The sequence below is a fragment of the Pristiophorus japonicus genome, chromosome 1, assembly GCF_044704955.1.
Source record: "Pristiophorus japonicus isolate sPriJap1 chromosome 1, sPriJap1.hap1, whole genome shotgun sequence".
NCBI lineage: Eukaryota > Metazoa > Chordata > Chondrichthyes > Pristiophoridae > Pristiophorus > Pristiophorus japonicus.
In genome coordinates this window covers 469021571-469048025 of record NC_091977.1, presented here as the reverse complement: position 1 = coordinate 469048025, position 26455 = coordinate 469021571, and the positions used below count along the sequence as shown (strand labels likewise).

Sequence of the window (26455 nt, the reverse complement as noted above, 5' to 3'; positions counted from 1 at the left end):
TCCCACCGTACCAAAACATCTCTTATCAAAGTCACAAATTACATCTTATGTGATTGTGACCATAGAAATTATCCCTCAATATCCTTCTCGACCTGTCTGCAGCCTTTGACACGGTTGACCACACCATTCTCTTCCAACCCCTCTCCTCCATCATCCAGCTGGGTGAGACTACACTCGCCTGGTTCCATTCTTATCTATCTAGTCATAGCCAGAGAATTACCTGCAATGGCTTCTCTTCCGCTCCCACATCGTTACCTCTGGTGTCCCTCACGGATCTATCCTTGACCCCTTCCTATTTCTCATCTATATGCTGCCCCTCGGCGACATCATCCGAAAACAAAACGTCACATTCCATATTGCGTGCCGATGACACCCAGCTCTACGTTACCTGAGACTGAAGCCATTGTCTTCGGTTCCCTAGTTACTGACTCCATCCCTCTCCCTGGCATCTGTTTGAGCTGAACCAGCCTGTTCGCAACCTTTGTGTTGTATTTGACCCTGAGATGAGCTTCCTACCACACAGCTGTGCCATCACTAAGACTGCCGACTTCCACCTCAAAGCATCGCCTGACTCTGCCGCTGCCTCAGTTCATCTGCTGCTGAAACCTTCATCGAAGCCTTTGTTACCTCTAGACTTGACCATTCCAATGCACTCCATAAACTTAAGCTCATCCAAAACACTCTTGCCCGTATTCTAACTTGCACCAAGTCCCGTTCATCCATCACCCCTGTGCTCACTGACCTACATTGGCTCCCGGTTAAGCAATGTCTCAATTTTACAATTCTCATCCTTGTTGTTAAATCCCTCCAAGGCCTCGCACTTCCCTATCTCTGTAACAGCCCTACAACCCTCCGATATATCTGCACCTTCAATTCTGGCCTCTCTGCATCCCTGATTTTAATTGCTGCACCATTAGTAGCCGTGCCTTCAGCTGCCAAGGCCCCCTCTCAGCTTTGGAATCTCTCAAACCTCTCTGTCTCTGTATCTCTCTTTCCAGCCTCAGCTCTGGCTCACACTCATCTGAGTCAGACGGTTGTGGGTTCAAGTCCCACTCCGGGAACTTGAGCACATAAATCTAGGCTGACACTCCAGTGCTAAGGGAGTGCTGTACTATCAGAGGTGCCATCTTTCGGATGAGACGTTAAACCGAGGCCCCGTCTGCCCCCTCAGGTGGACCTAAACGATCCCATGGCACTATTTCGAAGAGTAGGGGTGTTATCCCCAGTGTCCTAGCCAATATTTATCAATCAATTAACATAACAAAAACAGATTATCTGGTCATTATTGTAGTGTCTCTGCACCTTGTTACAAACTCACACGAGGCATGTATATATCAGACATGGTCACTTTGTGACCTTCACTTTATTCCCAGGACCAAGGAGTGCTGACCCTGGGTGGGACCTCCCCTTTTATACCTGGAAACCCAGGTGAGGAGTGTCTCCCGCAAGCTCACCCCTGTGGTCAGGGTGTGCATTTCAAGGGTACAGGTACAGTGTGCATGAGTTACAGTTACATAACTATTGCCATTGCAAGATGGTGAAATAAATGACATCACCTCCCCCCTTAATTCTTTTAGTTTCAGAGGTTAAGTCTATCGGGTGGTCGACGCTCTCTCGTGGAGTGCCGCAGTTGTGGTTCTGGTGGCTGAGCCTCAGCACGCATTTCTGTCACTTGAGGTGATTCCGGCCTGTCCGGGCTAGCCGCCGGGACTGTGCATGTTGAGGGCTGTCTTTGTTGATTGTACGCTGGCAGTGTTGTGGGTGCTATCTCATCATGCTCTTTTCTGGTTCCTCCGTGTCTATGCTGAACCTTGTCTTTACTTGGTCCAAGTGTTTGCGGCATATCTGCCCATTGTTTAGTCTGACCACCATGACCCTGTTTCCTTCTTTGCCAATTATGGTGCCCTCAAGCCATTTGGGTCCCAAAGCATGGTTAAGAACAAATACCGGGTCATCTATTTCTATACACCTCCCCCTTGAGCCTCGATCATGGAGCTCGGTTTGGGACTGGCGCTTGCCCTCAACAATGTCTGTCAGGTCTGGGTGAATGAGGGACAGCCACGTCTTGAGTGTGCGTTTCATGAGGAGTTCCGCTGGCGGGACTCCCGTGAGCGAGTGTGACCGGGACCTGTAGGCCAGCAGGAGGCGCGATAGGCGGTACTGAAGGGACGGTCCATGGATGCGTAGCATGCCCTGCTTTATGACTTGGACTGCACGTTCCGCCTGGCCATTGGAAGCTGGCTTGAACGGCGCTGTCCGGACGTGCTTGATCCCATTGCCCGACATAAACTCCTGGAATTCATGACTGGTAAAACAAGGGCCATTGTCGCTGACCAGAATGTCGCGAAAACCGTGTGTCGCGAAAACCGTACGCAGACTCTCCACAGTGATGGATGCCATGCACGAGTTCAATATGATGCATGCGATCCACTTCGAGAATGCATCGACAACGATCGGGATCATTTTCCCCATGAATGGGCCCGCATAGTCTACGTGAATGCGTGACCATGGCCTGGTGGACCATGGCCTGGTGGGCCAGGGCCACGGGCTGAGTGGGGCCTCCCTGGGGGCATTGCCCAGCTGGGCACACGTTATGCACCTGCGAACCCAGTGTTCCAGGTCTGAGTCAATCCCCGGCCACCATACATGTGACCGGGCAATGGCCTTCATTAACACGATCCCAGGGTGCTCGCTGTGGAGTTCTCTGATGAACGCTTCCCTTCCTTTCTGGGGCATGACTACCCGGCTGCCCCACAACAGGCAGTCGGCTTGGATGGAGAGTTCATCCATCCGACTCTGAAATGGCCTGACTTCCTCGGGGCACGCCCTGTATGTTACGCCCAATTCCCAGTCAGGACAAATTTCTTTATCATGGATAGGAGGGGGGTCCCTGTTGGTCCAAAATTTGATCTATCGGGCTGTGATGGGGGAGCCCGTAGTGTCAAAAGCCTCCAACGGCCATGACCATCTCGGCGCTCTGCTCCGATGCCCCCTCGATGGTGGCCAGTGGGAGCCTGCTGAGTGCGTCAGCGCAATTTTTGGCGCCTGGCCGATGCCGTATGGTGTAGTCATACGCAGCCAACATGAGGGCCCATCGCTGTATGCGAGCTGACACGTTAGCGTTGACAGCCTTGCTGTCGGACAACAGGGATGTTACCGGCTTGTGGTCCGTCTCTAGCTCGAACTGTATATCGAAAAGGTACTGGTGCATCTTTTTCACACCGTACACACACGCGAGTGCCTCCTTCTCGACCATGCCATATCCACGCTCTGCCTGGGAGAGCGACCTGGAGGCGTAAGCTGTCATCATTACCCTGCTGCAACACACACCCAACCCTGTAGGATGACGCATCGCATGTTAAAACCAGTTTTTTTACAGGGGTCATATAAAGTCAACAGTTTGTTGGAACACAGCAGATTCCTCGCCTTATTGAAAGCCCATTCTTGACAATCCCCCCAAAACCATTCACACCCTTTATGGAGGAGCATATGTAATGGCTCCAACGATGTGCTTAAGTTCGGCAGAAAGTTCCCAAAATAGTTCAAAAGTCCCAGGAATGATCGCAACTCCAACATGTTGCCGGGCCTGGATGCCCGGCGAATCGCCTCAGTTTTTGATTCAGTGGGCCGGATCCCATCTGCGGCAACCCTCCTGCCCAGGAACTCGACCTCTGGGGCCAAAAACACGCACTTGGCCTTTTTCAGCCGCAAGCCTACCCGATCCAATCGGCGTAGCACCTCCTCCAGGTTGCGGAGGTGTTCCTCGGTGTCTCGACCCGTTATAAGGATGTCGTCTTGGAATACGACCGTTCCAGGGATGGACTTGAGCAAGCTGTCCATGTTTCGCTGAAAGATAGCCACTGCCGAACGAATGCCAAACGGGCACCTGTTGTAGACAAATAATCCTTTGTGCGTTGTGATGGTGGTCAGAAGCTTGGAATCTTCCGCCAGTTCCCGAGTCATGTAGGCCGAAGTGAGGTCCAGCTTCGTGAACAGCATTCCACCTGCCAGCGTGGCAAAGAGGTCCTCCGCGCTCGGAAGCGGGTATTGGTCTTGCAGCGACACTCGGTAGATGATGGCTTTGTAGTCGCCACAAATCCTAACCGAGCCATCTGCTTTGAGGACGGGAACGATGGGACTTGCCCAGTTGCTGAATTCAACGGGCGAAATTATGCCCTCTCTGAGCAGCCTGTCCAGTTCACTTTCAATTTTCTCACTCATCATGTATGGCACCGCTCTGGCTTTGTGGTGCACTGGTCTGGCGTCCGGAGTGATGCGTATCACTACTTTAGTGCCCTTGAATGTTCCGACACTGGGTTGAAAGAATGACTCGAATTTTTGCAATACCTGCGAGCATGAACTTCCGGATATAAAAGTGGTCAGAGGGTCTAGTAAGAAGGAGGAACTGAGGGAAATCCTTATTAGTCGGGAAATTGTGTTGGGGAAATTGATGGGATTGAAGGCCGATAAATCCCCAGGGCCTGATGGACTGCATCCTAGAGAACTTAAGGAGGTGGCCTTGGAAATAGCGGATGCATTGACAGTCATTTTCCAACATTCCATAGACTCTCGATCAGTTCCTATGGAGTGGAGGGTAGCCAATGTAACCCCACTTTTTAAAAAAGAAAGGAGAGAGAAAACAGGGAATTAGAGAACGGTCAGCCTGACATCGGTAGTGGGTAAAATGATGGAATCAATTATTAAGGATGTCATAGCAGCGCATTTGGAAAGAGGTGACATGATAGGGAAAGGGAAATCATGCTTGACAAATCTTCTGGAATTTTTTGAGGATGTTTCCAGTAGAGTGGACAAGGGAGAACCAGTTGATGTGGTGTATTTGGACTTTCAGAAGGCTTTTGACAAGGTCCCACAAAAGAGATTAATGTGCAAAGTTGAAGCACATGGGATTGGGGGTTGTGTGCTGACATGGATTGCGAACTGGTTGGCAGACAGGAAGCAAAGAGTAGGAGTAAATGGGTACTTTTCAGAATGGCAGGCAGTGACTAGTGGGGTACCGCAAGGTTCTGTGCTGGGGCCCCAGCTGTTTACATTGTACATTAGTGATTTAGACGAGGGGACTAATTGTAATATCTCCAAATTTGCGGATGACACTAAGTTGGGTGGCAGTGTGAGCTGCGAGGAGGATGTTATGAGGTTGCAGAGTGATTTGGATAGGTTAGGTGAGTGGGCAAATGCATGGCAGATGAAGTATAATGTGGATAAATGTGAGGTTATCCACTTTGGTGGTAAAAACAGAGAGACAGATTATTATCTGAATGGTGACAGATTAGGAAAAAGGGAGGTACAACGAGACCTGGGTATCATGGTACATCAGTCATTGAAGGTTGGCATGCAGGTACAGCAGGCGGTGAAGAAAGCAAATGGCATGTTGGCCTTCATAGCGAGGGGATTTGAGTACAGGGGCAAGGAGGTGTTACTACAGTTGTACACGGCCTTGGTGAGGCCACACCTGGAGTATTGTGTACAGTTTTGGTCTCCTAACTTGAGGATGGACATTCTTGCTATTGAGGGAGTGCAGCGAACGTTCACCAGACTGATTCCCGGGATGGCGGGACTGACGTATCAAGAAAGACTGGATCAACTGGGCTTGTATTCACTGGAGTTCAGAAGAATGAGCGGGGATCTAATAGAAACATTTAAAATTCTGCCGGGTTTAGACAGGTTAGATGCAGGAAGAATGTTCCCAATGTTGGGGAAGTCCAGAACCAGGGGTCACAGTCTAAGGATAAGGGGTAAGCCATTTAGGACCGAGATGAGGAGAAACTTCTTCACCCAGAGACTGGTGAACCTGTGGAATTCTCTACCACAGAAAGTTGTTGAGGTCAATTCACTAAATATATTCAAAAAGGAGTTAGATGTAGTCCTTACTACTAGGGGGATCAAGGGGTATGGCAAGAAAGCAGGAATGGGGTACTGAAGTTGCATGTTCAGACATGAACTCATTGAATGGTGGTGCAGGCTCGAAGGGCCGAATGGCCTACTCCTGCACCTATTTTCTATGTTTCTATGTTTCGCTCCACGGATGAAATGGCGTGCACATCCCCCCCCCACCCCCACCCATTTCCAATTCATCTCAGCTAGCCAGCTCCTTCCCAAAAGCCATTTCCCGGAACGATCCAGAGTGGCAGCCGGTTCTGTAATCCATTATGCGTTACCACCAAGTTTGCACTGCCCAGCACTGGAATGATCTCTTTGGTGTACGTACTTAGCTGCGTCTCAATGCTTTCCAGTTTGGGCCTGCTAGCTCTGTGTGGCCATAGTCTCTCAAATTGTTGGGCGCTCATGAGTGACTGGCTAGCTCCCGTATCCAGCTTCATGTGCACCAGGATGCCATTCAGTAAGACTTTCATCATCACGGGTGGCGTTTTAGTGTATGAGCTGTAGACGTCAGCCGCATGAACTTCAGCACCCATGGTTGTTCCCCAGGCCTCATCCTGCATTGCAGACCTCTTGTCTGGTTCCTCTGTCTCGCAGACTAGTCTCACTATTGCCTTTTTGCACATCCTGGCCATGTGTCCACTGATATTACAAATCCTACAGGTATAAAGCTGGAACCTGCAGCTTTTGGCAGTGTGTCTACCCCCACACCTCCAGCATGAGCTGAGATTTCTGTTAACAAAAGGACTATTCCCAGGCATTCGTCTCTGATAGCCCGTTTGGCTGTTTCTAAGCACTCTGATGGAGGGTGTTGACGCATTGTTCCTCGTGAAGGCGTGAATTGCCGATCCCCTTTCCATTGTCCTTGTTGCGGGCCCACCCTGGAGCTTGTTGCTGCCTGGGCGTTGTCGAATTGCCCTTGCCTGCCTGCCTGGGCGGTGTCAAATTGCCATTGCCTGCCTGCGGGGTTCTGTATCACTTTTACAACATTGACTCCCTGGTTCATCGCAACGTTAAAACCAGGGCTGTGTGCGTAAATTAGCTTGGTCTCCTCTTCCCCTGCCATAAAGGTCTGAGCTATCAACGCTGCCCCTTCTAAAGTCAAATCCTTAGTCTTTATGAGCTTCCTGAAAATGCCGGCATGATTAATGCCCTCAATGAAAAAGTCCCTTAACATCTCCCCACTGCAGGCATCGGAGAACTTAGAGACTGGCCAGACGCTGCAGTTCTGCCACGAAGTCCGAGACGTTTTGACCCTCCCGACGCCGGTGAGAGTAGAACTGGTGCCGGGCCATGTGTATGCTACTTGCCGGCTTGAGATGCTCACTGATCAGCTGGCGAGCTCTTCGAAGGACTTGTCCGCTGGCTTTTGGGGTGCGAGAAGGTCTCATCAGCGCATACGTCTGTGGTCCGCAGCTGGTCAGTAGATGCACCCTCCGCTTGTCAGCCGCTGTCTGTTCCAGCCAGTCCTTTGTGACAAAGCTCTGCTGGAGTCTTTCCACAAAGTCCCAGTCCTTACCCACACAGTAGTGTTCCTCTGTGCCACCTGTGGCCATCCTCGTGGTTTGGTGATTCCTGTTTCTCGTCGCCAGATGTAGTGTCTCTGCACCTTGTTTCAAACTCACACGAGGCATGTATATATCAGACACGGTCACTCTGTGACCTTTACTTTATTCCCAGGACCAAGGAGTGCTGACCCTGGGTGGGACCTCCCCTTTTATTCCTGGAAACCCAGGTGATGTGTGTCTCCCGCAAGCTCACCCTCTGTGGTCAGGGTGTGCATTTCAAGGGTACAGGTACAGTGTGCATGAGTTACAGTTACATAACTATTGTCATTGCAAGATGGTGAAATACATGACAATTATCATATTGCTGTTTGTGGGAGTTTGCTGTGTGCAAGTTGGCTCTTGCATTTCCCACAATACAACAGTGACTACACTCCAAATCATAGGCAGTCCTTCGGAATCAAGGGAGACTTGCTTCCACTCCTGAAGTGAATTCTTTGGTGGCTGAACAGTCCAATACGAGAGCCACAGACTCTGTCACAGGTGGGACAGACATTCGTCGAGGGAAGGGGTGGGTGGGACTGGTTTTAAGCCGCACGCTCCTTCCACTGCCTGCGCTTGACCTCTTCACGCTCTCAGCGTTGAGTTTCGAAGAGCTCTACGCCCACCCGGCTGCACTTTCTCCACCTAGGGCGGTCTTCGGCCAGGGACTCCCAGGTGTCAGTGGTAAAGCACTGACCAGACTCGATCAGCTTCGCTGGACAGGCCACATAGTTCGCATGACAGACACGAGACTCCCTAAGCAAATGCTCTATGCGGAGCTCCTTCATGGCAAACGAGCCAAAGGTGGGCAGCGGAAATGTTACAAGGACACCCTCAAAGCCTCCCTGATACACTCCAAAAGTACTTAATTGGCTGTTAAGTGCTTTGAGACATCCAGTGGTCGTGAAAGGCTCTATATAAATGCAAGTCTTTTCTTTCTTTTCCTCCTTTAAGATGCTCCTTACAACCTACCTCTTTAACCGAGCTTTTGGTCATGTTCTTATGTGGCTAGGTGTCACATTTTGTTTGATAATGCTCCTGTGAAGCGCCTTGGGACATTTTACTACGTTACAGCACTATATAAATGTAATTTATTTGTTATAGTTGAATAGTGTGCTGACATCGAATGCCATACGTACATATAAATAGCGCTTACCTGGAGAGTCAGAGACATTGTTGTTGGAAAAACTTCTCCACCATGTCATCTGGGGAGAAGGGAAGACTGGCACAATTGATATCATGTGCTGCAGAGTGGTAGGCTGTGGGTGTTTCTGACTCCCATATACTCCAAGTTCTTTTTCTCAGCCAGTTTATCAGGGATATGGCGGGTCACTCTAATCTCTCAACTAACTCGACATGCACCAGGTATCAAACTTGGGGTCTTTATGGCTCAGTACAACATCACTTAGCACAGAGTCATAGAGTTCTCATTATACTTCATTAGTTTAACCTGTTAATTTACTTGTTTTGTCCACTTGATTTGGCCTAGAGTATTGGCAATAATCTCTCTGAAAGAATATCTGCAAAGCAGTAATATAGGAATGTGTCCTAGTAGCAATCCAATGTACACGAAACACTGACTCAATATGCTTGGATATTACACAGCTCTCTGCAGAGTGAATTACTGATCCTTACAGTAGCAATGCAGTTATAGGTGATTTCCCACAGGCAGCAATGGGAGTCACTTGGTAGCTGCATGAACTCTGGCAGACACTATGGGAAAATAAAATCTACCGAGCTTTTTTGCCAAGATCTGGTGCATAGCATTAGTAGAAGTGGGAAGCAGGAAAAATAACTTCCTTGTTAGCGCCGAAATCTTGATTTTGTTGTTATCTCTTACCTTACTCATTCTTTCTCAGAACCTTAATAATCTGGAAGTCCATATATAACCTCAGTGTTCCCTTTCTTCCACAATGTATTGGCTTTTAAAATCCATGTTTTATAGCACTTAACCGATGCATCTTGATTTATCTAATCTTTTCAGATTTGTACAACTGTGGGTGGTGTCTTGCACTATGTAGCATTGACCCTTCACCCGAGCTTCTCAATTTAAAAAAAAATATTTCCATGTGTTTGATCATTTAAAAATAATAGAAATCTATAAAAAATAAGGAAGTTGTGAATACAGCTTGGAGATGATCACTTTTGAGGTGATTTCCTTATTGGGTATTCCCTTTTATTTTAGGCATCTCATGAAAGTGACAATAACGAGAGTCCTATACTGCAATCCAAAGCATTGGTCACAAAATGTGAAATTATTCAGACCTGCCCTTCTCACCAAACTTCAGGAAATGTGGATGAAGATAATCACTTGAAGAGATCTGAATCTGACCATCTGACGACCTTATCTGCTCTTTCAGTTGGGGCACTAAGTACAAGTCAAGCTGATGGTAAGTACAAATTCATACTGTTACACTCTTAAAAGCAATTATGGATTTCACTCCCAATAGCTGTGTAGTTTGCCATTTCCTAGAAACCTACCTTCTGGCTAAAGTCTATCATTAATTGTGTCAGCAATTTCCAACCTTTCAGAGAGAGAGAAGGCATGCAGTAACTGAGCAAGGAGTTTTATTATGAACACTGAGTGTATTTCCACTAAAACTGTAGCATCAGTGTGTAAATACAACTTAAATCGGGCCTGACAACTTCAGAATGAAGTGGGGTGAGACTGATTGGAGAAGAGTTTTACTCGCTCCGTTTTAGAATTAATTAGAGACGTAACTCTGGATTTACTCTGCACAAGTTCAGCTTTGCACTGATTCTGAATGCATAGTATAAATGCATCCTATAAATCTTCAGTTTAAAAAAATGTTTTTGACAGCAACAGGATTCTTTTCAAAGCCTAATGGTGGGCATGTGAAATTTTTACACATGTCATTCGACACTTTTTCCCACTAGCATTTAAGAAAAGTGTAAAGATTGGTTTTGAAATTTTTATACCGTAAGAAAGAAGGGAAAAACGTATTTATATAGCGCTTTTCATGTCTCTGTAATATCCAAAAGCACTTCACAGACAATGAAGTACTTTCAAAGATGAATCACTGTTGTACTATAGGGAAATACTGCAGCCAATTTGGGCACAGCCACAATTTATCTCATTGCTGTTTATCAGAATATCTGTTTGGAGATGTTGGTCGAAGAATAAATGTTGACTAGAGCACGGGATGAACTCCTCTACTCTTGAGTATAGTGCCATAAGATCTTTAATGTCCATCTAAGAGAGCAGACGGGACCTCACTTTAATGTCTCGTCTGAAAGATTGTACCTCAGAGTGCAGCTCTCCCTCAGTACTACACTGAAGTGTCAGCCTAGACTATGTGTCCTCTTAGGTGGAGTCTGAATCGACAACCTTCTGCCTAAGAGGTGAGAGTGCTAACTCTGAGTCGAAGCTGACACCTTGAAGTGCTGGTTGTCCTTTGTTAGCTATGATGGCTTGGCTTGTTCCTGTTACATTACTTTTTTTTAATGTTAAATACACTATCAAAGCCATGCATGTCAACCATAGCTCACAACTGCAGTAGTGGAATTATGTCCAGCTTGGTTAATTACATGTGATGGTTTTTTGAAGTGGTGTTGGGAGCAGTTTGATCATATTCCTGGTGGCACTGGGGATCCATGATCAAGATTCATAAATGATCCAGACAGCAGCTACAAGGAGCAATTTTATTACAATTTCCTGATGTAGAATCATACAGCACAGAAGGAGGCCATTCGGCCTATCGTACCTCTGCCAGCTCTCTGAAAGAGCTACCAATTAGTCTTACTCTCCTGCTCTTTCCCCATAGCCCTGCTTATTTGGAAAAAAAAACAGCACAGAATGAACTATGAACTATAACAAAACAAACCAAGGACACAAAATCCCAAGTAAAAAGTGAATAGCATTATCACATCGGCTAGAAAATAAAGTAAAACCATGTTAAAATTTGATCTTTTTAAAAATCCCTTATCTGTTCATCCTCCACATAAAAATGAACAAGTTCAGGCTTTTGCCAAGTGCTCACGACAGACAGACAGACAGTTTTAATAAGCAGCTCCAGTCTCTTGTATACTGAAACCTGTGGTCTTGTGCATATTAGGAATAGGAGAGAATGCTATGGGATCAACATTGCCACCAAGTTCTCCTATCTACTTTGAAAGTAGATATCACCAACTGGCCATTAAGTTCAGACTAAAAACTAATATATTTAGCTGCAAGTAAGATAATACACAAGTGCTTGTACTACAACAGTAAAGATCGAATCAGTGCACAAGGAATTAAAATACCATTTTTAAGAACATTCCTTGCCCAGTTTGTTACCAGCCCCTGCTTTCATCATTATCATCATCATAGGCAGACCCTTGAAATCGAGGAAGACTTGCTTCCATTCTAAGTGAGTTCTTAGGTGTCTGAAAAGTCCAATACGGGAATTACAGTCTCTCACAGATGGGACAGACAGTCGTTGAAGGAAAGGGTGGGTGGGACAGGTTTGCCACACGCTCCTTCCGCTGCCTGTGCTTGTTTCTGCACGCTCTCGGCGATGAGACTCGAGGTGCTCAGCGCCCTCCCAGATGCTCTTCCTCCACTTCGGGCTGTCTTTGGCCAGGGACTCCCAGGTGTCGGTGGGGATGTTACACTTTATCAAGGAGGCTTTGAGGGTGTCCTTGGAATGTTTCCTCTGCCCACCTGGGGTTTGTCTGCCATGTAGGAGTTCCGAGTGCGCGCTTACTTTGGGAATCATGCGAACAATGTGGCTCGCCCAACGGAGCTGGTCGAGTGTGGTCAGTGCTTCAATGCTGGGGATGCTGGCCTCATCGAGGACGCTAACATTGGTGCGTCTGTCCTCCCAGGGGATTTGCAGGATCTGGCAGAGACATCGTTGGTATTTCTCCAGCGATTTGAGGTGTGTACAATATATGGTCCACGTCTCTGAGCCATACAGGAGGGCGCGTATCACTACAGCCCTGTAGACCATGAGCTTCGTGGCAGATTTGAGGGCCTGATCTTCGAACACGCTCTTCCTTAGGTGACCGAAGGCTGCACTGGCGCACTGGAGGCGTTGTTGAACCTCGTCGTCGATGCCTGTCCTTGCTGATAATAGGCTCCCGAGGTATGGAAAGTGATCCACGTTGTCCAGGGCCGCGCCGTGGATCTTGATGACTGGGGGGCAGTGCTGCGTGGCGGGGTCAGGTTGGTAGAGGACCTTTGTCTTACGGATGTTTAGTGTAAGGCCCATGCTATCGTACGCCTCAGTGAAAATGTTGACTATGACTTGGAGTTGAGTCTCTGAATGTGCGCAAACGCAAGCATCGTCTGCGTACTGTAGCAACGACAGAGGTTGGGACTGTCTTGCATCTGGTCTGGAGGCGACGAAGGTTGAACAAGTTCCCACTGGTTCTGTGGTTTAGTTCCACTCCAGCGGGAAGCTTGTTGAGTGTGAGGTGGAGCATTGCAGCGAGGAAGATCGAGAAAAGGGTTGGCGCGATAACTCAGCCCAGCTTGACCCCGGTCTGGATGTGAGTTGGATCTGTGATGGATCCGTTGGTCAGAATCACAGCTTGCATGTCATCGTGGAGCAGGCGGAGGATGGTGACAAACATTTGGGGCAGCCGAAACGGAGAAGGACGCTCCATAGTCCCTCGCGGTTGACAGTGTCAAAGACCTTTTGTAAGGTCAAATAAGGCCATGTACAAGGGTTGGTGCGGTTCCCTGCATTTTTCTTGCAGCTGTCGCGCTGTAAAGATCATGTCCGTTGTACCCCGTAGTGGACGAAATCCGCCCTGACTCCGGGAGGAGCTCCTTAGCCACAGGGAGAAGACGGTTGAGGAGGATTCTAGTGACGACTTTCCCAGTGGCTAATAGCAGGGCGATTCCCCTGGAGTATCAGCAGTTGAATTTGTCCCTTTTAAAAAAAAAGATGATCATGATTACTGCATCTCTGCAGTAATCCCCTGCTTTCATAGACCAACGATGAGGTGCTATATGTGGGTGATGTTGGCTTGCTCAGTTCTAGTGTCCGTTCCATAAACTGAACAAAATTAATAATTACAAGAAAAGCCTGCAGCTCTTTTTCAATTTTTGGGCTTCCAAATATAGGCAGCATCATCCAAAATTTAAGATGCTTTACAAAGGATGGTTGCATGCTATTTGAATAAGCAATTTGACATTCATCATCTTGCACTTACCAAGACCTTAATATACAATTTGCTCTTTTCGAACTTGATTCTTCCTGTTAATCTGCTTAAATACCAGATCAATCAATCTGGCCTATTTTTTTTCCATACTGAACATTTTTCTGACTACTTTTGTCACCCCCCCCTTTCTTCATGTGCAAGACTTGATGGTATTGACAAACTATTTGACTGTCGGGGCACTACAGCTGATCTCAATCCTGTTCTCATCCAACACTTAACACATGCACATCGATTCAAAATCTGAGATGCCTGGCTCAGGCACTTTTTCTGTGTTTGATGTGTCAGGCATCTCATTTGATGTCAATTTGATTACTACTAAATTTTGGATTTGATTTTTCTACCATCACTCTCCTCTTTCTGTTTGACCAAGGTACAAGTACATGCATTATTAGTAAAAAGAAATGCCACTATGTAACATAATGTTGAAATTAGTAATTATGTATACCTTGTGTTAGAACTTGACACAGTAACAGATTCTCAGAAACACACACGTGCTGCAACTAATCTAAAATTGTTTGTATCTACAACTAATTTTGTTTTTACTTAATTAAACAGGTAGTTGAATTATTTTTAATATGGAAAAAAACTAGATTATAACAATTGATACTAAGTAAAACAATTGGTAATGTAGGAGTGGTGCATTGGAATCCTGTAGAGGTGTGGGTAAATATGGTATGGGTTCTCTCTCTAGTAAAGCTCCTTACCTGTAACGAGGCAGTGCCCCTCTCTGTCTTGGTCAGGAAAAACAACATCTGAAAATGTCTTGATAATATAGGAAAAGATTCATACATAAGCAATCAAGCTGTAGTTCAAAATAGTTGAGGGTCAAAACACTACAGAAATCGTGCTACTCTCCACTTGGAGGATATGGACCCACATATGTAACCTCGATAGTGGGGAAACATTTAGAAATGACAATCACTTGGAAAAGTGTGGATTAACTAAGGAAAGTCAGCACGGATTTGTAAAGGGCAACTTGATTGAGTTTTTTGATGAGATAACAGAGGGTTGATGAGGATATGTGGTTGACATGGTGTACATGGACTTCCAAAAGGCATTTGATAAGGCGCCACATAATAGGCTTGCCAGCAAAGTTGAAGCCCATGGAATCAAAGGGTCAGTGGCAGTATGGATACAAAATTGGCTAAGTGACAGGAAACAGAGAGTAGTGGTGAACTGATTTTTGGACTGGAGGAAGGTATACCGTGGTGTTCCCCAAGGGTCTATACTAGGACCACTGCTTTTCTTGATAATGACTTGGACTTTGTTTTTATTAGTTCTTGGGAATGTGGGTGTCGCTGGCAAAGCCAGCATTTATTTCCCTTCCTAATTGCCCTCGAGAGGATGGTGGTGAGCCGCTGCAGTCCGTGTGGTGAAGGTACTTCCATAGTACTATTAGGGAGAAAGTTCCAGGATTTTGAAGGAATGGTGATATATTTCCAAGTCAGAATGGTGTGTAACATGTAGTTGGTGGCGGTCCCATGTGACTGCTGCCATTGTCCTTCTAGGTGGCAGAGGTCGAGAGTTTGGAAGGTGCTGCCGAAGAAGCCGTGGCGAGTGGCAGCAGTGCATTTTGTAGATGATGCACACTGCAGCCACAGTGCGCTGATGATGGAGGGAGTGAATATTTAAGGTGGTGGATGAGGTGCCAATCAAGCGGGCTGCTTTGTTCTGGATAGTGTCAAGCTTCTTGAATGTTGCTGGAGCTGCACTCATCCAGGCAAGTGGAGAGCATTCCAACACACTCCTGACTTGTAGAAGGAGGAAAAGCTTTGGGGAATCAGGAGGTGAGGCATTTGCCGCAGAATACCCAGTCTCTGTCCTGTTCTTGTTGCCACAGTATTTATGTGGCTGGTCCAGTTAAGTTTCAGGTCAATGGTGACCCCCCCCCCCCCCCAAAGATGTTGATTGTGGGGGGATTTGGTGATGGTAATACCATTGCATGTCAAGGGGTGGTGGTTAGACTCTCGCTTGTTGGAGATGGTCATTGCCTGGCACTCGTGTAGCGCGAATGTTACTTGCCACTTATCTGCCCAAGCCTGAATGTCGTCCAGGTCTTACTGCATTCGGGCATGGGCTCCATTATCTGAGGAGTTGCGAATATCACTGAACACTGCAGTCATCAGCGAAACATCTCCACTTCTGACCTTATGATGGAGGGAAGGTCATTTTTTGAGGATAGCGGTGATGCTGGAGGCTTTGAAAGCAAGTGCCTGAAAGACTTGCATTTATGTAGCGCCTTTCATGACCACCGGATGTCCCTAAGCGGTTTACAGCCAATGAAGTACTTTTTGAAGTGTTGTCACTGTTGTAATGTAGGAATCGCGGCAGCCAATTTGCGCATAGCAAGCTCTGACAAACCACAATGTGTTACTGACCAGATAATCTGTTTTAGTGATGTTGATTGAGGGATAAATACTGGGCAGGACACTGGGGATAACTCCCCTGCTCTTCTTCGAAATAGTGCCAAGGGATCTTTTACATCCACCCGAGAGAGCAGAGGGAACCTTGGTTTAACAACTCATCCGAAAGACGGCACCTCTGACAGTGTAGCACTGCACTGGAGTGTCGGCCTAGATTTTTTTTTGTGCTCGAGGAGAGGAAACCACTTCCAACATCAGCAAGGATGCCAGGAAGAGATGTTGGGTGGTCAAGGGAGTTAGAGGTGAGGGTGGATGAAGGAGGAAAGAGGAATTCAAGGAGCCAGTTGATAGTGGAGAAAAGAAGCCAAGAGTTACTTTCCTTTCCAGGGTGATCTTGGCATATTGTGCAATTTTGGCAGAGAAAAGTGGGCTCAATCGCACTTGATGTGGTTCAGGCAAATGGCTAAAGCAATTCTATGTGAGATACGTTCAAGTCTATGCCTGTTGGACTTGAGGGATTTCAAATCGACACCATAACTGGGGAAGGGAGAGAGTAAAGGTTTTGCTGTGGACATGAGTGTGTTGGTTAAACCGATCGATGGCTGCAGAAGTATTGTTGCGAATGGAGGGTTAAAGGCTCGCCGGTTGGGATTTAGAAAGTGCAATTGTAACTGACTTTGAGGAAGAGTTTAATAGGGGTTGGAAGGGGGTAGATGTTGTGACTGGTGAGAGATGGAAGGAAGTGGTCAGAGATGGCCTTGTCTTTGATAGAGACCATGAAAATAGAGAAGTCAAGGGTAATGGCTGTGAATATGGATAGGGGAGCTTATATTGAGAGAGATTTAGGGAGGACAGGAGATCTGTGAATTCAGAGGAGGGGGCATAAGGAGCTGAGATGAAGATTGACATTGCCAAGGATGAGGAGCTCCTCCAGTGCAGAGGCTGAGACGAGTAAAGGAGGGACCATATTCTCAGTGGAGCTTGGGGTGTGGTAGATAATGAGAATTTTAAAGGACTTGCAAGAAGGGTGGGGAAAAAATGTGAGATGCTCGAAGGAGGAGAAAATATTAGAGTGGAGGAAGAGACAGGTATGATTTACTGATGAAGGTCACGCCGCCTCTGCGATTGTCTGGGCGGGACAGGTGATGGAAAGCATAGCCAGGCAATGGGGCTTCAATAAAGGGAAAGTATCACCATCCATGAACCAATTTTCAGTCAAAGGCAGTATGTCAATGTAACTATTCATAATAAGATCGTTGCAGGCAAGGACCTTGTTCATGAATGAACAGACATTCTGGAAAGCGATGCAGAGAGGGGCAGTGATTGTTGGTACACTGGCAGAATCCAAGGTAGCAATGGTGAGTTGGGCAAGTGGGACGAGAAGAATGTTGGTGAGATTAGCCAGCAGCAGGCACACAGGGTGGGATGGCTGGCAAGATTGAAGGATAAGACAGTTGGATTGTTGATTGTAAGGAGGTAGCAATCAGTTCATCAATGGACCTTTCAAAGAATGTCAAGAGAGGCATAAAGGGTATCTTTAGGTTTCTGCAAGGGGAAATAGAAGTAATGGACTGAGGTCTGGAGCAGCAGCCAAAATGCGCAAGTGACTGGATATGGAAGGTTTAAATTTATATTACTGATTATCACATCTGTCAGAAAGATCTTGAAGTATTTTGCAATTAATGAATTACTTTGAAGTATTGTGATTGTTGGTATTGAGGCAAAGCAGCATTCATTTTGCACACAAAAAGATCCCATAAACAGTGATCAAATAAATTAACATTTTTTCTTTTTCTTTGGGGGGTGTTATTGGCTGAGCGAGCAGTATTGGCCAGAACATTAAGACTTTCTTCAGTACTAAATGATCTTTTAATGTCCACCTCAAACTGAGGATCTGTCTGCTTATTAACTTGATCCAAAAGACAGCACTTTTAATAATGCAGCACTCTGTACTGCCTTGGACCAGCAGTTTAATATACCAGCTTACTCTTCTGGTTTGAGACTCAAAGCCACAATTTTCTGACCTAGAAGCGACAGTGCTACCAGATAAGCCAAGCTGAAGTAAACAAAAAGAGCCATTTGTAATGTTTGTCACAATAGCATCACTTATAACTTTTGATAATGTCTCATGGAATTTAGGTTTTATTGTGTATCTGTGAACAAAGGAAGGAATATTTAGTGAACATTTTTTCCATGAGCGGTGTGCCTTTTTTAAATGATACAATTGTATATATTACAGTACATTTTAAATGCCTTTTTTCTGCCTTCCTCTAAAAAAAATATTCTTCCCCACATTTTTAAAAGCTTTTAAGTACATTAGCATTTCTGTTCATCCACTATTTGAGTGTCCTGGTCTATAATTATTACAAGGATGCAATTATCATGGAATTTATCCATTGAAATGTCAGCAGATGGCAATATGATGACATCTCTATCAGTATTGACTGTTACTCAATAGAGAATTGGGTTTATAAATTAATCTTTCACAATCTCATCCTGGGTATTGGTGAATTTTTACATATTAATTGAAATGTGCTTAAAAAAGGTTGCACTGTGCTCTAGAAAGTCAATCTTCCAGATGCATAAAACATGCTGTGGTATTTGAATTAAAATCATCATGAAGCAAAAATTTTCGTAGAACGGGCCTGACTATTTTTATAAACCGTTGTGTGGGTTTCATGTGTTTATGGTTTTAGATATCGGGCTGCTTTTTTTATTGTTGCCAAAAGATCTGTCTTCCAAATTACTGTTACAATTTTTAAAATTCTAAATTTAAAAAAAAGTTCTTCGATTTAACTTTGACGAAGTGACTTCATTTATTAAAAAATATATTAATCAATAATTTGGTGCAGGCTGTAATGCGGACTGCTTATTTAAAGTTATTGAGCAGAGTACAAGCAAGCATGATAGAGGAAGTGAAGTTCCTTGATTGACATCAGAACTAGCATGGGGAATGCAAACAACACTAAAAGCTCCACAGCAGGATTACTGGGGCCCTGTCAGGGATCAGCGTACAGACTGCAGAATACTCGTGTATACTGTTGTTTAACAACAATAATTCTTTGTTCATAGTTTGATTATAAATTTTTTCTGTTTCAAACAAAGTTAGGACCAAGTTTGTCTTTAAGGTTAAAGCTGTAGTTTTTAGCAGCTACACTATCTGACATTAAATATCAGGCTAATTTTGGTTACGTGTGCAATACAGCAAAATGATAGCTTTAGAACACCTGTACCTTTGCACAGGGATTCTGTTGCTAATGCTTTCAAAACCAAAAAAACAGATCAGATAACAAAACAGCCCAGCATTTGATTGGTCTCAGCATTAGGGGCTTGCACAGTCTCATTTTAGTCTGGAGCCTTAAGTAGGTCAGGCCTAGCTTAGCCAGCCTGCAGATGATCAGCTGCAGATGATCTCTAGATGAAGTCAAGCTGAAAGGAATTTCAATGAACCCTTCCTGATAGGCGTAGGCCTAAAAAGGCTGGCCTAGTTAAGCTTCAGCTTATAGTGCGAGTGTAGGCTTTGCAGTCAGTTTGAAGTTTGTGTGTTGTGCTCTGTACAAAATATGTTGGGGAAAAAATCAAACCGATCCTCAAATTTTACCATATATGAAAAGATTGATTTGTTGAAACTTGTACGGCCTCACATCAAAGTCCTGGAGGTTCATAAGAATAATCAGGCTATAATAGTTGAAAAAAATCGTTGCTGGGAAACTATAGCACAGCAATACAATGCTGTTGGAGTGGATCGTCCGCCTCGTAGCGCACAGGCTTTGCGAACATTATATAAACGCATTAAAGAAAGTGCTAAACAAGAGATAGCCAGGAGGGAGCAGCTGCATCCAGACTATAAAGGAAACGTCTCTGAGCCAACCAGAAGAATTCTAGAAATGATTCCTCACATTTTCCAACCACTTTTGAAGGTGATAGACAGCGACAACTTACAACGGTAAGATTCTCATTTTACTGACTAAAAATATTTTTAAATTAGACCTTTTACATGAGGCTTGTATACAGAACTCTTTATTACAATGGCCACTTCATCCATGTCTCTGAAACTGAGAAGATATGATCACACATGACTGAAGTTTTGGTGAGATGACCAAATTGAGGAAATGATTTACGTTCTAACTTCAGACCTTCGATTTCAGTTAGTCGAGTGGTAAGAATGTAGAACCCACTGCCACGTGGACTGATTGAAGCAGATAGCATTGATGCATTTAACAAAAGGCTTGATATATACATAAGGAAAAGGTGGGAAAGGGTAATTGAGAGTGGGAGGAGGCCCATGTAGAGTATAAACACTGGCGTAGATCAGTTGTGCTGAATGGCCTGTTTCAATGCATTGATCTTTCCAATGTTTAATTGGAGGAAATTGTGACAACACAGAGGCAGTGAAGCGGTCAACAGAGGTAGGTGGTGGTGAGGAAGAGCTGGGAGTTGTCACCATACCGATGGAACCTATTGTCATGCCTTCGGATTGCAGAGGGGCAGAATGCACATGAGAAATTAGGGAGCCAAGGGGAGATCCTTGGGGGATTCCCAAGGTAACTGTTCAGGTGGGAAGAGAGGCCATTGCAGGAGACTTTGTGATACGATTGGATAGGCAAAAGTAGAACCAGGCAAGGGCAGTACCTGCTCTTGCAAGCTCCTGTACTTGTTGGTACTGGAGAGAAGAAGCTGGGGGGATTTCTTTGCATTCTAGGATGATCCTGGAGTAGTGAGCAGATTTTCCAGAAAAAAACAGGGCCCGATAGTGCTTGATGTGGTCCAGCCAGATCTGGCTAAACCATGTATATTTTTAGTCTGCTCCTTTTGAACTTGAGGGAGCAATGATACCAGGTATCAAGGGAAATGACAAGGTTGGAAGAAAGTGAGAGTTTTACTGGGGACAAGAGTATCAAAGGCAGAGGTGAGGGAGTGATGAGCAGAGTGACACAGACCTTTGGTACAGGATACAAAATTGTTGAACATCAAGAAGATTCCAGTAGCTGCCAAAGGGGAAGTTTATTAGAAGAGAATGGGCGATACCGTTTTTAGATGGGAAGATATCATAAAATGATTCAGCACTGAAAGGGGCTATTTGACCCATTGTGCCTGTGCTAGCTCTTGGTAGAGCTATCCAAATAATCCCACAACCCTGCTCTTTCCCCATAGCCTTGTATATTTTTCCGTTCAAGTATTTATCCAATTCTCTTTGAATGTTGCTATTCAATCTGCTTCCAGCACTCTTTCAGGTAATGCATTCCAGAACTCGCTGCTTTAAAAAAAAAAATGCTTCCTTATGTCGCCATTGGTAATTTTGCCGATCACCTTAAATCTGTGTCCTCAGGTCACTGACCTTTCTGCCACTGGAAGCCATTTCTCCTTGTTTACTCTATCAAAATCATTCATGGTTTTGAACACCTATCAAATCTCCTCTTAACCTACTCTGCTCTAAGGAGAACAACTCCAGTCTCCACATAACTGAAGTCCTTCATCCCTGGCACCATTTTAGTAATTCTCGTCTGCACATTTTCCAAGAACAGAATACTCCAGCTTGAGGCCTAACCAGTGGTATTTGAAGGTTTAGCATAACTTTCTTGCTTTTGTACTCTTCCTCTATTAATGAAGCCAAGGATCCCATATGCTTTTTTAACAGCCTTCTCACTTGTCCTGCCTCCTTCAACGATTTGTGTACATACACCCTGCTCCTTCACCCTATTTAAAATTGCACCATTTAATTCATATTGCCTCTCCTCATTCTTCATTCTACTAGCAACAAATTTAATCTGCCATGTGTCTGCCCATTTTACCAGTCTGTCTATGTCCCCTCACGTCTGATACTATCCTCCTCATTGTTTACTACATTTCCGAGTTTCGTATCATCTACAAACTTTAAAATTATGCCCTGTATACCCAAGTCCAGGTTATGAAGACATATCTAAAAGCGCAGTGGTCCTAATACCAACCCCTGGGGAAGACCACTATACTTCCCACTAGTCTGAAAAGCAACCATTCACCACTACGATCTGCTTTCTGTCCCTTAGCCAATTTTATATCCATGCTGTCACTGTCCCTTTAGTCCCATGGGCTTTTATTTTGCTAACAAGTCTATTATGTGGCACTTTGTCAAACACCTTTTGAAAGTCCTTAAACTCACCATCAACTACACTACCCTCATCAACCCCCTCATCAAAGAACTCAATCAAGTTAGTCAAACACAATTTGCCTAACAAATCCATGCTGACTTTCATTTATTAGCTCATACTTTTTCCAAATGCCAATTAATTTTGTCTCCGATATTGTCTTTTAAAAGTTTCCTCACCACCAATGTTAGGCTGTCTGGTTTATTCCTCTCTTCTGTTTGTAATCCTCCAGTCCTCTGGGAACATCCCATAGCCAAGGAAGATTGGAGGATTGTGGCCAGAGCCTCGCCAGTTTCCACTCTTACTTCCCTCAGTAACCTAGGATGTATCCAATTTGGACCAGGTGACTTTTCTCTTTGAGGACTGCCAACCTTTTAAGTACGTCCTCTTTATCTATTTTTAATCATATCCAATATCGCTATTGTCTCCTCCTTTACTGCTACATTGGTAGCATCCTATTTAGTGAAGAGAGATGCAAAGTACACTAAGCCATGCCCTCTGCCTCCAAAACAATATATCCTTTTTGCTCTCGAATCAGACACGCCCTTCATTTGACGACCCTTTTACTATTTGTGCTTTTCAAAGACTTTTGGATTCCCTTTTAATGTTAGCTGCCAATCTATTCCCATACGCTCTCTTTACCCCACTTCCTTTTTTTTAGATCTCTGCACTTTCTGTATTCAGCTTGGTTCTCAACTGTGTTATAAACCTTACAATTGTCATAAACTACTTTTTACTGTCTCATTTTAACCTCTATTTTTAGTCATCCAGGGAGCTCCAGCTTTGGATGTCCTTCCTTTCCCCCTCACAGGAATGTCTACTCTGTATCCGAATTATCTCCTCATTGAAGGCCTCCCATTGTTCAATCACTGTTTTGCCTACCAATTTTTGATTTCAGTTCACTTGGTCCAGATCCCTTTTCAACTCATTGAAGTTAGCTCTTCTCCAGTTAAGTATTTTATGCTTGATTGTACTTTGTCATATTCCATAACGATTCTATACCTGTAATTATGGTCACTGTTCCCCAAATGCTCTCCAACTGAAACATGCTCCATTTGCCTCCCTCATTCCCCAGAACTAGATCCAGCATTGCTTTCTTCGTCGTTGGGCTGGAAAGACACTGACCAAAAAAGTTCTCTTGTACATATTTCAGGAATTTCTCCCTCTCTTTGCTCTTTACACTGTTACTACCACAGTCTATATTTGGAGAATTGAAGTCCCCCGTTGTCACTACTCTGTAGATGCATCTTTCTGTAATTTGCCTGTGATCATATATCCACAATCAGGACAACAAACCTTCCAGGTACAAGGGTGGTGGAACTCAACTCACTGGTAGATGATCTGTTGACGGGATTTGGGAGAAACCTGTTGTGATCCAGCAGTCCTACAATATAATTTCAGAGAGCTAGAGAAAAAAAACTTGAGGAATCGATATGATAACATTATCTAAAATATTATTGGTGTCAATTGCAAGAGTAATAAGGCTAGCATAAGAGAAACATGTGGCTACGGGTGCGATGTAGGAAGTGAGGATTTGGATTTCTGGGAAAGTGAGAAACCTTTTTGGGAAGGAGGAACCCTGTACTGACCAGTTGAGTGCCACTTAAGCAGAAGGGGAACTGCAGTACTGTCAAATAAGATAGGCAGACTGATCGAGCAGAGACTAAATGAACTAGACAACATGATACAGCAAGACAAAGCAGATGATGCAGGAAGACAAAGTAGAATTGCAGTCAAAATGAGGAATAAACAGGAAGGGAAGAAATCAAAAATAAACAAGCAGAATGTGTTGTACATATGCTAGATGTCTCAGCAAAATGGCAGAATGAGAAGGGTTAGTGCACACAATGTGTAGACATTATGGGTAAGCAGCTATAGGAGGATGCACATTGTTTAGAGGAGATGGATGTAGGAGGAGTGGTGCATCTTGAATAAAGGAAAATATGAGTTGAGCAAAGAAAACCTATTGGTACCTATTTACTATATACTGCCGGACTAAACAGCTGATATTGACCATATATTTTACAGAAAATTGAAAGAAGCATTCAGCAAATAATATGTGATAGTGGACTGTTACATGATTTGATACGTAAGGGAAAGGGCCAGAAATGAAGTTGTGGAATGGTTGCAGCACAGGAGGAGACCATTCGGCCCCGAGCCCTTGCCGGCTATCTGCAAGATCACTTCAGCTAGTCTCACTGCCCCGCCCTTTCCCCATAGCCCTGCAATTTTTTTCCTTCAGGCACTCATCCAATTTCCTTTTGAAAGCCACGATTGAATCTGACTCCACCACCCGCTCAGGCAGTGCATTCCAGATCCTAACCACTCGCTGTGTAAAAAAAAAAGACAAATTTTTCCTCGTGGCCTTTGGTTCTTCTGCCAATCGCCTTAAATTGATGTCCTCTGGTCCTCAACCCTTCCACCAATGGGAACAGTTTCTCTCTAATCTGTCTCGACCCCTCACGATTTTGAACACCTCTATCAATCTCCTCTCAACCTTCTCCGATCGAAGGAGAACAATCCCGGCTTCTCCAGTCTATCCATGTAACTGAAGTCCCTCATCCCTGGAATTATTCTCGTAAATCTTTTCTGCACCCTCTCTAAGGCCTTCACATCTTAAAGTGCGGTGCCAAAATGAGACACAATTCTCCCGTTGAGGCCGAACCAGTGTTTTGTAAAGGTTCATCATAACGTCCTTGCTTTTGTTCTCTCTGCCTCTATTTATAAAGCCCAGGATCCTGTATGTTTCTTTAACCACTTTCTCAACCTACCCTGTGCACTTATACCCCAGGTCTCTCTGTTCTGTACCACCTTCCCTTTAACTTATATTGCCTCTTCTTGTTCTTCCTACCAAAATGTATCACTTCGCACTTTTCTGCATTCAATTTTATCTGCCACATGTTCGCCCATTCCACCAGCTCTTGAAGTCTATCACTATCCTCCTCACTGTTCGCTATACTTCCAAGTTTTGTGTCCTGTACACCCAATCCAAGTCGTTCATGAAAAGCAGTGGTCCTAGTACTGGCCCCTGGGGAATACCACTAGATACCTTCCTCCTGTCCGAAAAACAACCATTCACCGCTACTATTTCCTGTCACTTAGCCAATTTCGGATCCATGCTGCCACTGTCACTTTTATTCCATGGGCTTCAACTTTGCTGGCGAGCCTTTAATATGGCACCTTATCAAACACCTTTTGGAACACCACATCATCCGCTGTGCCCTCATCAACCCTCTCTGTTGCGTCATCAAAAAACTCAATCAAGTTGACATAATTCAACAACGGAGACTTTATAGTGGCAGCTGAGGTAGGGGAGCAATTGGGGAATAGTGATCATAAGTTATGATAAGAATAATGAAAGGAAAGAAGAATACCGGCAATATTAGACCATTGAACTTAGAGGAGAATAGAACAGGGCTTTAAAAAAAGAGCGTGAGCTGCAGCTAAATGGAATAGACTTAAAAAAATAATTAAGAGTAGTAGTAGCAGAACGTACAACTTGACTTTTTCGGAAGGATAGTGGGCAAAGGAGATCAGCTTAGATGATGAAGGGAAACATTTTTATTTTATAAAACTCAGTGCTGCTGGTGTTCATTGGATGGTTCATATGTTTTATTGTATTTGGTTCACTAGGTGTTCAGCTTTATTGTAATTTTTGTTTTTAATTTATTAAATATTTCTCATGGCTTCTAACCTATTGCACCAATTTTTTTCTTGTTTTCTTCAGGCCTGGTGGAAGTTCTGCTTCTGAACAAGATTCCTGTGTGGAACAGCCTGCTAGCTTGTATCCACAACCTGGAACCTCAGGCTACCAGTCCCATTCCTGTCCCGACTGGATAACGCCAGAGTCAGAACCTGAACATGAAGAGAAACCTCCTCCGATATTAACTGTACTATCGCAGCCTAGTGAAAGCTTAGAGCAACAGAAGAAAACAGAGATTCAGCAGGCCACAAATGGCTCTGCCTCACCATTTTCATCTTGTGGGGCGAGAGTATCTTTAACACCATCTCCTAGGCCTTCAAGAAGGGAAGATGTTTTGTTCAGTCACCACCAGCACCACAGGGGTGCCCTACACCATATAACCAGTCATGATAATGGAGAAATGCAGTTGATGTCGGCAGAGGAACATGAGATAATTATGGAAAATCAGAGGAAGTTTGGACTGTATCTTGATGAAAAAAGAGAAAGCCTTAAAAGAAAACAAGTGTTAGAGGAAGACCTGTTGAGGGCAAAAATCAAAGTGGAAGAATTAAAGGCAGCAAGACTGCAACAAGAGTTGCCAGCTCTCCAAGATGCCTAATGTTTGTAAATATTTGTCACCATTAAAGTCGACTGAAAACATTACTTATG

General features: G+C 44.7%; 2 protein-coding genes across 10 annotated transcripts in view; both read left to right on the top strand.

Moving 5' to 3' along the window:
* The window catches only part of rad54b (RAD54 homolog B), a 298314-nt gene that overhangs the window by 42797 nt on the left and 229062 nt on the right, over window positions 1-26455 (top strand). For all 9 annotated transcript variants that reach the window (XM_070894097.1, XM_070894106.1, XM_070894063.1 and 6 more), the window contains one exon: window positions 9631-9835. In XM_070894097.1, coding sequence (XP_070750198.1) covers window positions 9631-9835 — 205 coding nt within the window. The remainder of the gene's footprint in view (window positions 1-9630; window positions 9836-26455) is intronic.
* On the top strand, window positions 14656-26415 carry LOC139261471 (fibrinogen silencer-binding protein). Its single transcript, XM_070877065.1, has 3 exons — window positions 14656-14732; window positions 19506-19925; window positions 25832-26415. Exons 1-3 carry the CDS (start codon window positions 14656-14658, stop codon window positions 26403-26405), a joined length of 1071 nt encoding a protein of 356 aa, XP_070733166.1. The 3' UTR covers window positions 26406-26415.

Excerpts from the sequence above, each read along its gene's own strand:
- LOC139261471 (XM_070877065.1), top strand. The coding sequence starts at position 14,656 with ATGGACTTCCAAAAGGCATTTGATAAGGCGCCACATAATAGGCTTGCC. Across the intron at positions 14,733-19,505 it reads GAAGCCCATGGAATCAAAGG|TCAGTTTGAAGTTTGTGTGT; the intron begins GTCAGTGGCAGT and ends TAGGCTTTGCAG. Across the intron at positions 19,926-25,831 it reads GACAGCGACAACTTACAACG|GCCTGGTGGAAGTTCTGCTT; the intron begins GTAAGATTCTCA and ends TGTTTTCTTCAG.